Raw genomic sequence first — 14,394 nt, forward strand, 5'->3', positions numbered from 1 at the left:
TTTTTGGATTTCTTAGGGATCGATATTTCAGGTAGGAAAGGATTTGGAAACCAAAAATACGAGAGTTAGGTATTTGGAAGTTGCATAGATATAAGAGTTAGTGTCATTTGCTCACTCTTTTTAGTTGCAAATTGCAATATCTGTGTATTTCTTTAAAATTGAGTTTCAATGTAAGATGATATGAGTCATATTCACTTTCAGTTGACATTTAAATATTTTTTTAATACTTTTAAGTGTGCAATAGAAAATGTAGTTCAAACTAAAATTCATTAAATATATCTGATTTAAAGATGACTAATCAAAGCTTATATGGCTCATATTAGAAATAATAATTTTGAAAATATCCAATAATAATTTAAAAGATCATAACGATGTTTAATTGTCATATTTCACAGTAGAGTAACTTTTAATAAAGTTAACCTAAGAATGTAATTTTTTTTTTAGATTTGACTAAAAATATTTTATTTTTATTTCTAATAATTTTCTTTATTTTCGAATATTAGGTATCATCAAGTCTATTCTCAGTTAAAACAAAGTTATGACAAATCCATATAAAGCTTTGGCTTTTAAATTAGTCAACATTGCACTATATTTTATCGTTAGTTGTATATATTTCAATTAATAGTCCCTATCCTATTAGAGTTAAACAATAAATAAATTCTTCGTTAGTAATTTCTATTATTAGGTTATCTATATTAATCATGAACATCTATTAGGTTATCTATATTAATATGTATATTAATCATGAACATCTATATTAATATAAAATAAACTTATAATAGCTTTAAGATCAAATATTGCCAAATAATAAAATAATCTACATAAACATTTTATGACTATAACTTAAAGTATAATTTATTTAATAGTAATAAATATCGTATTATAATTATGAGATACATCTTGATCGAAATAAACTAACATTCGATGCATTGCGTGTTATTTTTGAAAAAGTTCTTCATACGTGGTTGGAGATTTTGAAAGGATATTCATTATATTCCGGTTGTTTGGGAACGGGCCGACTTTAGATTTTATGAGTTTTGCTTTGAGCTCTTACAAGGAAAACAAGCTCCAAGACATGACAGTGATTTTCTAATATGCATTATTAGATGTTGAAGTTAAGGATGTGTTAGGAGTTTGGTTGGCAAGAATAGAATGGAATAATATATATATATATATATATATATATATATATATATATATATATATATATATATATATATATATATATATATATATATATATATATATATCCGGTAAGAAATTTTTTTTTGTAGTAAGCTAAAAAAAAAATTCGGCTTATTTTTTTGGCGAACAAAACAAATTAATCATTAGATGAATCAATAATAACATGATTCACAAAAAAAAATCCCGAAAAAACATTTCGATGATTCATTTTTACAATGATTTGTTGATATTCACTAAAATTATCAAAAAAGTGAATTTTTTTCTTGATTTACCTAAAAATGAATCATGAAAGTGTTTTTTCCGGATTTTTTTCTTATGAATCATCTTACTTTTGAATCATCTAATGATTCATTTCATTTTTTTCCTAAGAATATATGTATATAAAAAATCTTTTTACCATCGTACCAAAATTTTCCTTCTTATTTGATCTTCACTATATATATATATATATATATATATATATATATATATATATATATATATATATATATATATATATATATATATTCAAATACTTATTTTTCTAATGATTGGGATTAATAGGTTGGTTTTCATGTGGAAGAAGATGAACAAGTGAAAAGATTTGTGTGTTGATAAAAGAAGTTTAATTAATTGGTTGACTAAAGTAATGTTATAAAACGTATGATTTTTTTTTTTTTTGGTCTTTTTGAACATTCATATTCAAATGCTTTATTTTCATGTGCAGAAAGGAACACAAATGAAAGGATTGAAGGATGACATAATTTGTATTGTTGCTGATGATCTACCAGAAAAGACTAACATGCCCTTGTCGCCTCCAAAGATGGTTGGAAAGGAAGTCCTGAAGTCCATATTTAGGAAAAGGAATACATAACTCTCCACTTATCTCAAATCAATGATCTGTAGTGAGTTGCATTTCATACTATTAAAGTTGGTCTAAAGGCAATAGCAAGCAATGTACTTTCCTTGTAACATAACATTTTTTTCAAAATAAACTTATCGTTGAAAGTAACTATTCGCATCCGCTGCTTTGCCCGGGTACATCACTTATATATATATATATATATATATATATATATATATATATATATATATATATATATATATATATATATATATATATATATATATATATATATATATATATATATATATATATATATATATATATATATAGACACACGTTTGACAAACTTATTAAACAAAACATACGTTTATTCGATTTAGTACATAGCTACAAAGAGAAACTAAGAAAGAACAAATTATATGAATGATATTTCCTTCAAGACCATCTTCAATCCTTTTCAACCTCATAGCCCCAGGTTTGTGTAATGTATTGTCTTTTTTTTGTAAAAGATCATACAAGGCCCCAAGTTTGTATAATGTAATGTCTCTTTTTGTAAAACAACATACAAGGCCCCAAGTTTGTGTAATGTAATGTCTCTTTTTGTAAAAGAACATACAAGTTCTCTGAAACTTTTATAGAGCTAATGTGTCTTGGTGCATGTGATCTCTCTCTTACTTGCATTAGTCATTTAAATCTTTGTCATAAAAACAAAAATAATGGAAAATCTCACCCACAAAAAAAATTTGTTCTCTCATCTTTTTATTTCAAAATCATTTTATAGAAATGGGAGTAATATAACTTATTACCCCATTTCCACACATATTCTAATATTTTATTATGCTTTATTATTTGATTATATAGATATTTAGATTTTTTTTTCTCTTTCTCTTAAGTAGAAAGAAATATTTTTATTCACACCCCATATCCACTGAGCCCCATCCTCGCAACGAGCCAACAACAAACATCATTCAGTTCTTCTGGTATCGTATGGTGACCAAGCCTATATTAAAAACGAAATCAACAGCATTTGACACTCTCAGTCATAGGTTACTTTTGAGAAATTATGTCCTTGAAGTCTATAAGAAGGATTAATTACCCATTATATGTACGAAATGTCATGTTTTGAAATCCAGTCGACCGTAAAGTTTGTGCAGATTTCTCCCCATGTTTGTAATCTACCATATCATCAACTGAAACATGGAAAAGTTTCTTTAATCAAGATAGTTTTTTAATCATTTTAAATTTAAGATGATATTTTTTGGTTGAAATTCTTATATTTTTCATAAAAATTAAATGTATATTTTATTCATTTACATTATGTTAGTCATTTATTTTACTCTGTAATACGGATTAAAACTATGTAATTATAAAGAAATATTATTCGTTACGGTTGATAGTATACTTCAGATTCCTAATTAGGATCAAGTGAATATCGAAAGGACCACTATAAGTTCTATATGTTTTAAAAACTAAATGTACACAACATGAAAGTTATTGTAAAATTGATAGATCTTTAGTGGTTAACTTTGTTTTCTAGAAGTTAAAAGTAAACTAAACTAAATTCAATATTGATATTGCATCTTGCTTCAATAATGGTTCTTCTAAATTGATAGATCTTTAGTGGTTAAGTTTGTTTTCTAGAAGTTAAAACTAAACTAAACTAAATTCAATATTGATATTAGCATCTTGCTTCATTAATGGTTCTTCTTTTGTTTCCCAAGACACCAACACTATTGAATCACTCAAACTGTAATAGAATCAGTTCAAAAGGAATTGGAGTACTTATCACATCTTAAGATTTTTCTTTTTCTAAAAGCTCTCAATATGTCGCTAAGTTTGTCGATATTCCATGGAAATATCAAAAAAACATCGATGAATGAGCAAAATATATTGGAGCGTCAATAATCTCTCACTTAATTGCCAATAATTTATTGATGGCTAATATTATTAATGGACTCTTTCATCATTAAACTTGTCATTGATGTATGTAGTGTCGCTAGTGTGTGTAAATGTAACCTAGTTCATGTGTCAAATGTGTTACACCTTTACAAAAATGTTACGACCCTTACCTTATAAATTGAACACTTTGCTTCATGGTTGGTTGTCCTAGGCTTGGAGACATGGCTTGATATAAGATGTATCACCGAGTCAAATTTTGTTTGGATTAATTAATTATCTCATTTAATCAGTTAACCTGTGACCTAACAACATTTATGCTGATCATTTCACTATGTTCGCCTATAAGGTCATAAACCAATTAAAGATTAATTAGTCCATATTGACCCAAATAATTATTCTCAGCCTCCCTCTATCCAGTATATCCTAGACTCCTCATACCTTATACATAGAGTTTTCTGTCTTTATTTATCTTTGAAAAAAATATATAAAAATCATGCATGTTTCCCTTTATATATTTATTTATTCAAATTTTTATGTTAAATGTGAGATATAAATTTAATTTGACTAAAACAAAAAGTTACATTTGAAAAATAACATATGTCATGGAGCATGTCATATTTTAAAGCATTTGTTACTAAAATTACATATATTTATGTAAAAGAATTTCATTATAAAACACCGGACACTCTAAACCTCTTCTGACATCGTGCATAAAATATACTTTTTCAGTCAAGACAATATGATAATCGAAACTTGAACTAAAAAATACAAATCATGTTTTGAAAGAAAACATATTTTACGTCGCTCTCAAACCTATTGCATCATATTTTTCATATGTAATTCTTCTTCAACCCATTACATCGTTTTAACACACAAAATATATTGTTTATGTATATTTCTTATACCTCACATTTTTTAAAAGATCTTATGTTTATTGGTTTATATTACAAATTACACCCTTAACGTTTCATTATAATAAATTTTTAGGTAATATGATTATATATATATATATATATATATATATATATATATATATATATATATATATATATATATATATATATATATATATATATATATATATATTATTCATTTACAATTTTTTCATCATTATAGTAAAAACATTTTATTGTTGAATTCTAGTTAGACCTCACAACAACAAAATCATGGTGTATAGGATTGTAACCTACGGCATCAGTTTTGTAAAAAGTCAAATTTAACACACGTATAAAAAATATTATTTCACGAACATTAATCAATAAAACAATATTTACATATTTTTGTGTTTGAATATTTTGTTAAATTATAACCTTTATATATATATATATATATATATATATATATATATATATATATATATATATATATATATATATATATATATATATATATATATGCAGTTAAAACAAAAGTGTAACATCAACTTTATTTATTTATTTATTTATTTATTTATTTATTATTATTATTATTATTATTATTATTATTATTTTTAGAGAGAGAAAGAGAGAGAGAGAGAGAGAGAGAGAGAGAGAGAGATTGATTTTTGAGTAGAGCAACTTTATATCTTATATGGTTTAAAAAAAGATTTGGTGTTAATATTAATTGAACATAAAATATTGCATGTCTAAAACATTTGATGTTATTATAAAAAAAAATTATACTTTTATTCAATTTAGTTATACACTGTAATTGACATAAAAAATACATAATTTGAGTAATCATAATATAATATGAATTTGAAAAATTAAACAAAAAAATTTTTAGAAAAAAAATAACCACAAGTCCGGAATGGAGGATTCTAAATAGAAAAAAAAAAAAAAAAAAAATTCTGACAAGATAGACATTTCGGATTCGAAACCAATATTCCGGATTTGAAAAAAAAAAAAAAAAAAAAAAAAAAAAAAAAAAAAAAAAAAAAACTATGAACTTTTAGGAAAAAATCTGAAATACGATGAAAAGTTCTAGAATTTTGAGAATTTTTTTTACTAAAATCTAATAAAAAGTTAAACAAACATAATAAATAGAAAATATATAGGATGATATTGTTTAAAATCAAATTTTTGATTGAAAACGATATATTAAACATTTCAAAATAGACATTTTGGATATAAGTAGTTAGACTTTGAAAAAAAATCGGTAGTTTGAATAAAGTCCGAAATGAAACATGTGGTAGGAAGTTGTAATTTTTCCAAAAACAAAGAAAAAATATTTGTTCTCTGTAAAAAAAAATAATGGTTTGTTTATATAATTTCCCTAAAAACTATCATAAAAGATTTCAAAATATTTTACAAATTAACCATATAAAATAATTCGTTTTAAAATTTATACTGAGTAAAAGTAATATATTTTTAAATAAACTTGTCGTTATTAATGACATCTTATTCTAAAATTTATTTTCAAGAAAATACTCATATTATTAGTCTAAAAAATTTATCTTCATAAAACTATTTGGGTCAACTACCACATCTTTCCATGAAAAGAGTCATGATTATAAATATTCATCAATCTGGATGTTTTAAATTTATAGTTTTTGAAAAGTACAAAATAAAACTTAGTAGACAAATAAAAAATCTAATAAAAAGAGAGGAGGAATTAAGGGGGTAATGTATGAGATATATAAAAAGGGAGAATGGGGGATTGAGGTTTATTATTAAAGAAGTAGAACTCTTATTTCCAATTTTTCCAGTGGACCATTACACACATGTACATAATTATGGTTGACCATAATATTGACTCGTTTAAACGGGTCAATCAACTAAGTGGATTGTTGGATCAATATTTGATCACATAAGTGAATCATATCATACCTGATCTATATCAACACCAAACTCATTGACATACCAAGCTTGAAGAACCATATTGTGCCAATACAAGAAAAAACCAACTATATATATCCCTTCAACCGGTTAGAAACATAAAACTATATGACATAAAAGGAAAATAATTAAGTACTAGAGTAATAATCTTCTTATATTTCATACATGACAACTCAAAATTGCCGGTACCCAAAATGATAAAGTATAAACAAAAATGTGGTTACTCCTTTAAGAGAAGTACACTAGTTGCAATCAATAACCACATAATGAGTTATCAATTAACCATACATTATTTTTGTTGGGGAGAATTTCCCAACATACAAACTCAAACTGGACTTTGTAAGAGACATGTGTTTACATATCGTTTGGACAATTGGTATAGACTCCCATTGGAATAAAATGTCAAAAACAATTTACTTTTCACATACCTAAGCTAGCCATGTGTTTATTGCAATTGAACTCATGTATATACTTAAGTTGTTACATCAATGCTATCATGCTTGAACAGTCCCCCTCCAATGTCACCATGCACGTACATGGAGGAGGTCAAGCTGGTAGTAGAGAACCAAATAGTACTTCAATATTTCCTTACCAGAACGCAAACGTGCATCACTAACATAATGCAAAGGTAAGCGGTAGGAATTGAAGTATTGAACCCATAGATCTTGCAAAACCTGAGCTCTGATACCATGTCAAGTCACCAACATCTAGAAGCTGAAGCTGGTAGATAAAGGGGCCCAACAATAATATCAAGCTTGAACAATCTCCAACTAGAATTAGTTTTATCTACTCAACTGCAAGACAAGTGAGTAGGTACAACTAAATTGTTTGAAAATTGAGGAATTCTAGACCAAGTAGAAATTAACAAAATTGGAGAATTCTGAATACTTACTGTAAAAGAATGATTTTATAGTATATAAACACAAGTATCTGGTAAAAAGATCTGAGGCATCTCTAGATATAGTGCTTTTTGGATAAAGGATTACACACGCAAGAGGCACACCAGACATTGCAAGCTTCGTTTTAAACTTTATTGAAAGATGCAACTCACATAATTATATATGTTTATATGTACGTATCATTAATGCAAAATTCTCCCCTAGCCTTTTCTTATGCATATAGATCCTCATCTTTGTGTTTTCGCTAAGACATTTGGTGTTTTGTTGAACTTAAGAGAGAATTATTGTGATGGATAAATCTCAGTCTACATATATGATTGATAGGCAGTAATTAGATATTTTCAAGCCCTGGAATCTATAGAGAAATAGGTATCGGGGTACATTTATATTTGTTCTGAACAAGTTATTTTAGCTTCTAAAGTCACTCCTTAATAGTTGCATTTCTTAAGCTAGGCACGCATATTATTTTGAATTAGTAAAGTTCTACGTTTTTCCTCCAAAAGTTGAACTAGGTGCTTCTCATCCAATTATATGAAGTGTTGTTGAATTCTTATTTGAACAAATATATCTTCTAAACTTAATCATAGTTCACAAAGAAAAGTTGATTCCAATATATCAAAAAGCATGATAATTTTCTTGCCAAATTCAAATCATAAACAAATAAGAGCAATTTAAAGATTTCTCATATAAGATTGAATCCCAAAAGATAAAACTAATTTCCATATAGGAAAAAGGAGGCTATCTAAAATATATATCGTTAATTTATAAGCAAATACCTTGTCCATGGCAGAGCAAAATAGGTAGTAATGATGCACGTCTTGCAGCCTCTTGTGAGGCATGAACTCTGCTCCTTACGATCCTACAACAAGTTGTTTACTCAGTAAACTGATATTTTAATGATATATTAAGATGATCAGATTAAAAGTCAACAAAGTCAACCTGGAACATGGAAGCCAGCCACTAAGAGCCACAACCACACTAAGGTTGATTGGGTATCGGTTTCCATTACCATATTGCCCAAGAACACGACATGTAGCAGAGTAGAGAGCCATAGCAGCTCCCATACTAAAGCCAGCAACACCTAGTTTAACTACAAAAGGTAAATCACGAGGTAAAAAAAAGTCCAAAATGATATAAAAGTTGAGAACTTTTATAAAGTTAAAAAAGTTATATTCCCTAGCCTCATATTAAACATCTTCCTTTAAAATTTCACAAAATGACATATCCAACACTAGAAGTGGCAATTTGGACCCTACATGACATCCTACCCATTGACCTCTATCTAGCACTTTTTATATATCCCCATATGAGTAAGTAATAAGGAAACCTACTATCATCACGCTCGTTGGTCAGCATATTTGCAATATGTGTTGCCGAAGCATCTAATCCCTCCACATCATCAGTAGCATTCTCTGACATGTCTTCAACATTAAACCCTGATAATTCTTGACATGTTAGATAACCACAAAAATAGTACCAATTATACTTTGCTCTTTGTTGTTACATAAAAGTGAATCAAAAGATGTAGAAACTTTTATTCATTTATTCAATCTTTTCTCCGCGTTCTAGTTTTTGGGTCACATCTTCCATTTCTTCTCATATCATAGGACCCACAACCATTTATTTTCTCTTATCCTTATAAGAAGAAACTTACATGCAGTAGACTGTGCTCCACCAAATAAAGCTATCGGACGACTTGGGGCAGTTGGGCAGATCCACTTGATCTATATAGTAATTTGATTAAAATGATCAAAATACAAATCATAAAATAACGTAGGTTGTTCACATTATAATTGTGTACGTCATGAAACCGAAATATACTCATCCGTACATTTGGAAGAGGCAAAGATTCCAAGAATTGGGACCAACTGTAAAACAAAATATAAATGAGAAAACAAATATAAATAACTATTGCGAAACAAGTGGAAAACACTTTTGGAAAAAAATCTCATACGAATCTAGATCAGGTGATAGATATAGTTGTGGATATAGTTTTTGGTTGGGAAGCACCTCTTTCCCATTTCCCAATATGGAGACAATATTAATTGTATACAAAAACTTCCACTCTAATTCACACAAGGGCAAGTTGGTGATTTCTTAACCTAAAGATAAGGTCATGTAGTGATCTTAATATTATAGGAAATGATGTCATGCTTTGTACTACATCTTGTCCTTGAGAATTGCACCAAATCCGTTATGGTGAAGTCATCACAAATTTCATAATCTTAAGATCATGGTTAGTAAGTAAAATTACTTGTTTCTCCATTGTCATTGAACTTATTATTGATTTTGGCCATAAAATTCTTTTATTTTCTTATCTTCTAAATATATTTTGGACATTTGACTAATGGTTGATCACTTGTGTATAGTCCAAAGAAGAAACTTACCTAGAATTACTTGGAAAATACCAAGCCTCATGATCCTAAAGCATCCATAGGTAAGTCATATATAGAAGAAAACATCACTAATAAACTAATATTATGAAGTCGATCAAATCTTGATATCAAATGTCAAAATGGTCGAAATGAGTACAACCCACTTGCTATTCTACAATTGATATCAAATTTGTCTTTTAAAAAATCATCACATTCAAAGCAAACATTCAATGTCATCACCTTGATCCCATTTCACCAATGCCATGTAACCAAACGATAGTTGCTTGGTGGGTTCCTTTTGGCCTGACCACATAAGTCCTTCCAAACTCAAATGTGTTCCTTCCGACATTCCTACTACCTGAAACAATGCATCAAGAACGCTTACAGATCCTTAAATCTTAGTCATATTATTTAACAAAGACGTTTTAACGTTCATGGTTCTTAGATAATGCATTGGGAAGAGACTAACCAGAACCTATGTTTGATCTGTTATAGCTCATTGTCTTAACTCTTAATTATTGCAGTATGTGAAATAATTCCCTAATTGCAACAACCAGTCAGAGCACCCAACAATGAATGAGTGAATAAGATTATAAACTCTTGAGTATCTATTTATAACATTTTCAGAAGTTGATAAATTATGGTAAAAGGCTTACAGCCCATGAATCTGAATCAGCTACTCTTAGCTACACCAGTTAGACCGGCATGAAGCTACCTGCCAAAGCTAATAAGATAAAGGTGCCACCTAAGAGAAAATGATAAAGTGTGCACCTTTAGTGGATCAAGGATATAACTTTAGTGGATCAAGGATATATTCTGACATATCAAAGAAAGACTATGGTAAAACGATCCGATAAAAGGATTGTCCCCCAAATTGCAGTGGACATCCAAGAGAGAATATATGCTTGTAGACAGTGGAAGAAGAAAGTGCTTAAACAATGACATCCTTAGAATATGTTTCCGCGTAGAAGAGGTGTGTACATTTAGAGAGAGAAGCATATTGGCATCCAAAGTGCAAATCTTAAAGAATACTTTTTCATATGGTACAAAAGAAATGATCAAATATTCAATTGCAGATGCATATAAACAAAGCATTTAAAAATATGAGGACGTGGAGATCGATGAAACCATGAACAATAAGTTGCAAACTAAAGACTACTTGAATTTAAAATATTGGGGACGTGTAGATTGATAAAACCATGAACAAGAAGTTGCAAATTAGAGACTACTTGAACAGGGTGCTGCAAAATATCAACTAGCTAGAAATGTAACCACACATCTGACCCAATAGGGTGAGCAAGTTGGGTTGGGTGATGGCTCTAGGCCTCTCTAGGTTTGGGTCTCCAAAATTATTTTAGGTATATTTTTTTTTTTGATATTTTCAAATCTTTGATTAGTTGAGTTGGTTCAAAGCGTCATAGCTTTTAATTTATTTTTAATATATTCATGTTCGAATACTGTTATCATCTCGACTATTATGTGCACCTTTTTTTTAATAAGGTTTGTTTTCTTTTATTTTATTGACCGGAGATTATTTTTTTTTCAAACATAAATAAACGTTCTTACACGAGTTAAATGAAATGGAATCAAAATTACAAAAATGGCCCTTATATTCTTTTTTATTATTCACAAATCATCCAAATTATAGAAATATTCTGTTTTTTTTTTTTTTTTGATATATCATCCAAACATTTATTTCATTTAAATGTTTTGGTATTTTTATAGCAAATACCATGCATAATTTCTATGTTTATATATGAGATTACTGCTTGTTGTCTTTTTAAAGTATAATAACTATTTTTTTTAGATTTATTAACAAAAATCTTGGTAACCAACTGGTTAGGTTGGTATTTTTTAAGTTTAATTTTTTATTTTATATTGTGTGCTCGTAAACATAAATCTAAACCAACGGATTGAATTAATCAATAGTCATGATCTGAAAATGTATAATATTATTACAATGAAATAACATTTATCATATAATCACACAAAATTCAGCATAACGGTATTTTGGACAATTAATATTTTTAAAAAAGGAAATTTCGGATATTTAGGGATACTTAATTTGTCTAATTTCAAAAATCTAAATTTTTTAAATTAATTCAATTTTAATTCTAACGTAATTTGTTAACATAACCGATTTTATTCCGTTAGAATTTTTTTGTTAGAATGATGTTTTTTCAGAATTTTATTCTATTAAAATATTATTGAAGAATAACATAATTCTTGATCCTCGGTTGAAGAATAACAATAGTTTAACATATTCTTATACATCCGAACTTAAATACAAATTCATACATTTTTAGTCCAGCGGTATCAGGTAGTGTCCTCCCTCCTTGAGGTTGAGGATTCAAGTTCTGTGTTGGATATAGGTGGAATTAAATGTTAGTTTAGGAGTAGATTATAATATTTGTATTTGCCAGTTAAAAAAAAGTCTTATACATTTTAATATAATTATACATATTCTAAAAGAATATCAACAAAAACGAATAAAATTCTTAAAAAATAACAACATTCTGCTAGAATACTTTCGTTCTCTATGTTTTCTTCATTTTTCACATCAATGGCAGCCCCTTCAAACATAAATAAAAAAAACATAATCAACTTTAAAATATTATAACTTTCAGTATATTCTAAAAGAATAAAACTATAAATTCTAATAGAATCTGTTAGAGATTAAAGACTTTTTATTTATTCTAACAGAATGTAATACTTGAGTCACTTTATCAAGTATTCCCCGAATTACTTGATCCAAATAATCGGCTTAATCGAATTACAATGATTCTAGAGCCTATATTGTAGCTAACACAGAGGATAATATTTTGGAAAAAGGTCAGCTTATTACAAGCTAGAATGTGATAAATATGACAGTTCAAATATCACAAAATTTTCTAAACAAAGTAAAAGTGTTAAAAATACAATTGTAACATCGCATGTTTGAAGGACTATAACTCAACCAATATTAATCCAATTAAAATGACTACGGAACCTAACTTGTAGCTAACACAAAGGAGAATATGCATAAACAAATTTCAGATCATTCCAAGCTAGTATGAGAGAGATATAATGGTTCAAAGATTACAAAAAAATAATTGAAATATCTGATTCAAGCATTTTAACAAACATTTGGCGGGCAAAATCAGATGCTCAAATCTTTATACTCCATTTGATGAAACATACAACACGTGTAATTAATAAATACATGAATGTGACTAAATTTACAATAAAAGAGTGTATACATTCAAATACTAACGAGTAATTTGAGATTTCATGTTATACAAATCGAGATTCCATTGTGAAAGAATTACATCTTTGTCTTTCGCTTTTAATTTGGCGCCTACAGTGGTGGTAATCAGTTGTAATGTTGGTAGTCATCACGAAGATAATGAAGGCGTGGAGGCAAGTTTAAATCGGGTAAAGAAGATGAGGTGATTGTTCATCAATTTATCTTGGCGGCTTGGTGGGTTGCGTTCTGTTCTTGCTAGAAAGGGTAGAAGACGTATATGAAGGAGGTTAGGGTTAATGTGTTAGTCAAATACATTTGGTCAAAGAGATTTTAGTATCGTCCAAGATTTAAGGGATTATTTTTTATTTCTAAAGTTGATTATATATAAAGTTCCAATAATACCCTTAAATGCATTATTAAATATTTTTTTTCTAAAATCTCATTGGTCCATAAATGCATACAATAGTTGTGAAAAACATTTGAATATATATATATATATATATATATATATATATATATATATATATATATATATATATATATATATATATATATATATATATATATATTACAAAGTTGTTTTATTAGTACTTTGAATTTCTACATAAGTATTAATCAACTATTTATTTATTATTCCTTTAAAATTTTAAATAAGTATTAATCATATATTGTTGTTGTTTTCTGTTTAGTTCATCCATATGGGTTTTTTCTTCATTGTTTTTATAGTGATAAAAAGATACATATGGGATTCAAGAAGTTATCCCACATCGTGATGTGAGAGATATGTTTGTGCTATGCCTATATAAAAGAAACCATATTGAGGCTTATCACACTCTGTGGTATCCCTTTCGGGACAATGTGGTTTCTTAAGCCTCTAACAAAAATAAAATAGACAAATATGGTGATAAGTTGCAACAAAAGTCTCTAAATAAATAAAAGGCAATAAAATTTTGCACTGTTTAAAATGAAATTCAACAAAAATCTTATTTGGACAGAAAAAAATCGTATTATTTTAACTGCAAAACCGTACCAACTCGTTTTTCGGTTAAAAATAAAAACCGCACCGGAATAACCGCAAAAAAACCACACCGAAAAACTGCAAGTTTTGGTTTTTCAATATAAATAACCGCAAGTTGCAGTTTGCAGTTCGATTTTGTCCAAAAATCAC

The 14,394-nt window shown here is 27.8% G+C and overlaps 1 protein-coding gene across 4 annotated transcripts; it reads right to left on the reverse strand.

The window, feature by feature from the left end:
- Positions 1-2,358: 2,358 nt before the first annotated feature.
- LOC145048714 (uncharacterized) lies at positions 2,359-10,610 on the reverse strand. 4 transcript variants are annotated; one of them, XM_078997300.1, is made up of 9 exons: positions 10,470-10,610; positions 10,241-10,358; positions 9,457-9,493; positions 9,280-9,349; positions 8,957-9,061; positions 8,565-8,706; positions 8,402-8,484; positions 3,108-3,201; positions 2,359-3,011 (listed from the first exon to the last, which is right to left on the reverse strand). In XM_078997300.1, exons 1-9 carry the CDS (start codon positions 10,498-10,500, stop codon positions 2,924-2,926), a joined length of 768 nt encoding a protein of 255 aa, XP_078853426.1. In that variant the 5' UTR covers positions 10,501-10,610; the 3' UTR covers positions 2,359-2,923. The 4 variants fall into 4 exon arrangements, 3 of the variants coding, with proteins under 3 accessions (XP_078853426.1, XP_078853425.1, XP_078853427.1); XM_078997299.1 differs by having other exon boundaries at positions 8,565-8,715; XR_013683020.1 differs by lacking the exon at positions 2,359-3,011 and adding an exon at positions 7,319-7,520 and having other exon boundaries at positions 8,565-8,715.
- Between the last annotated feature and the right edge of the window lie 3,784 nt (positions 10,611-14,394).

Source organism: Lactuca saligna, chromosome 5 (assembly GCF_052625555.1).
Source record: "Lactuca saligna cultivar CGN05327 chromosome 5, ASM5262555v1, whole genome shotgun sequence".
NCBI lineage: Eukaryota > Viridiplantae > Streptophyta > Magnoliopsida > Asterales > Asteraceae > Lactuca > Lactuca saligna.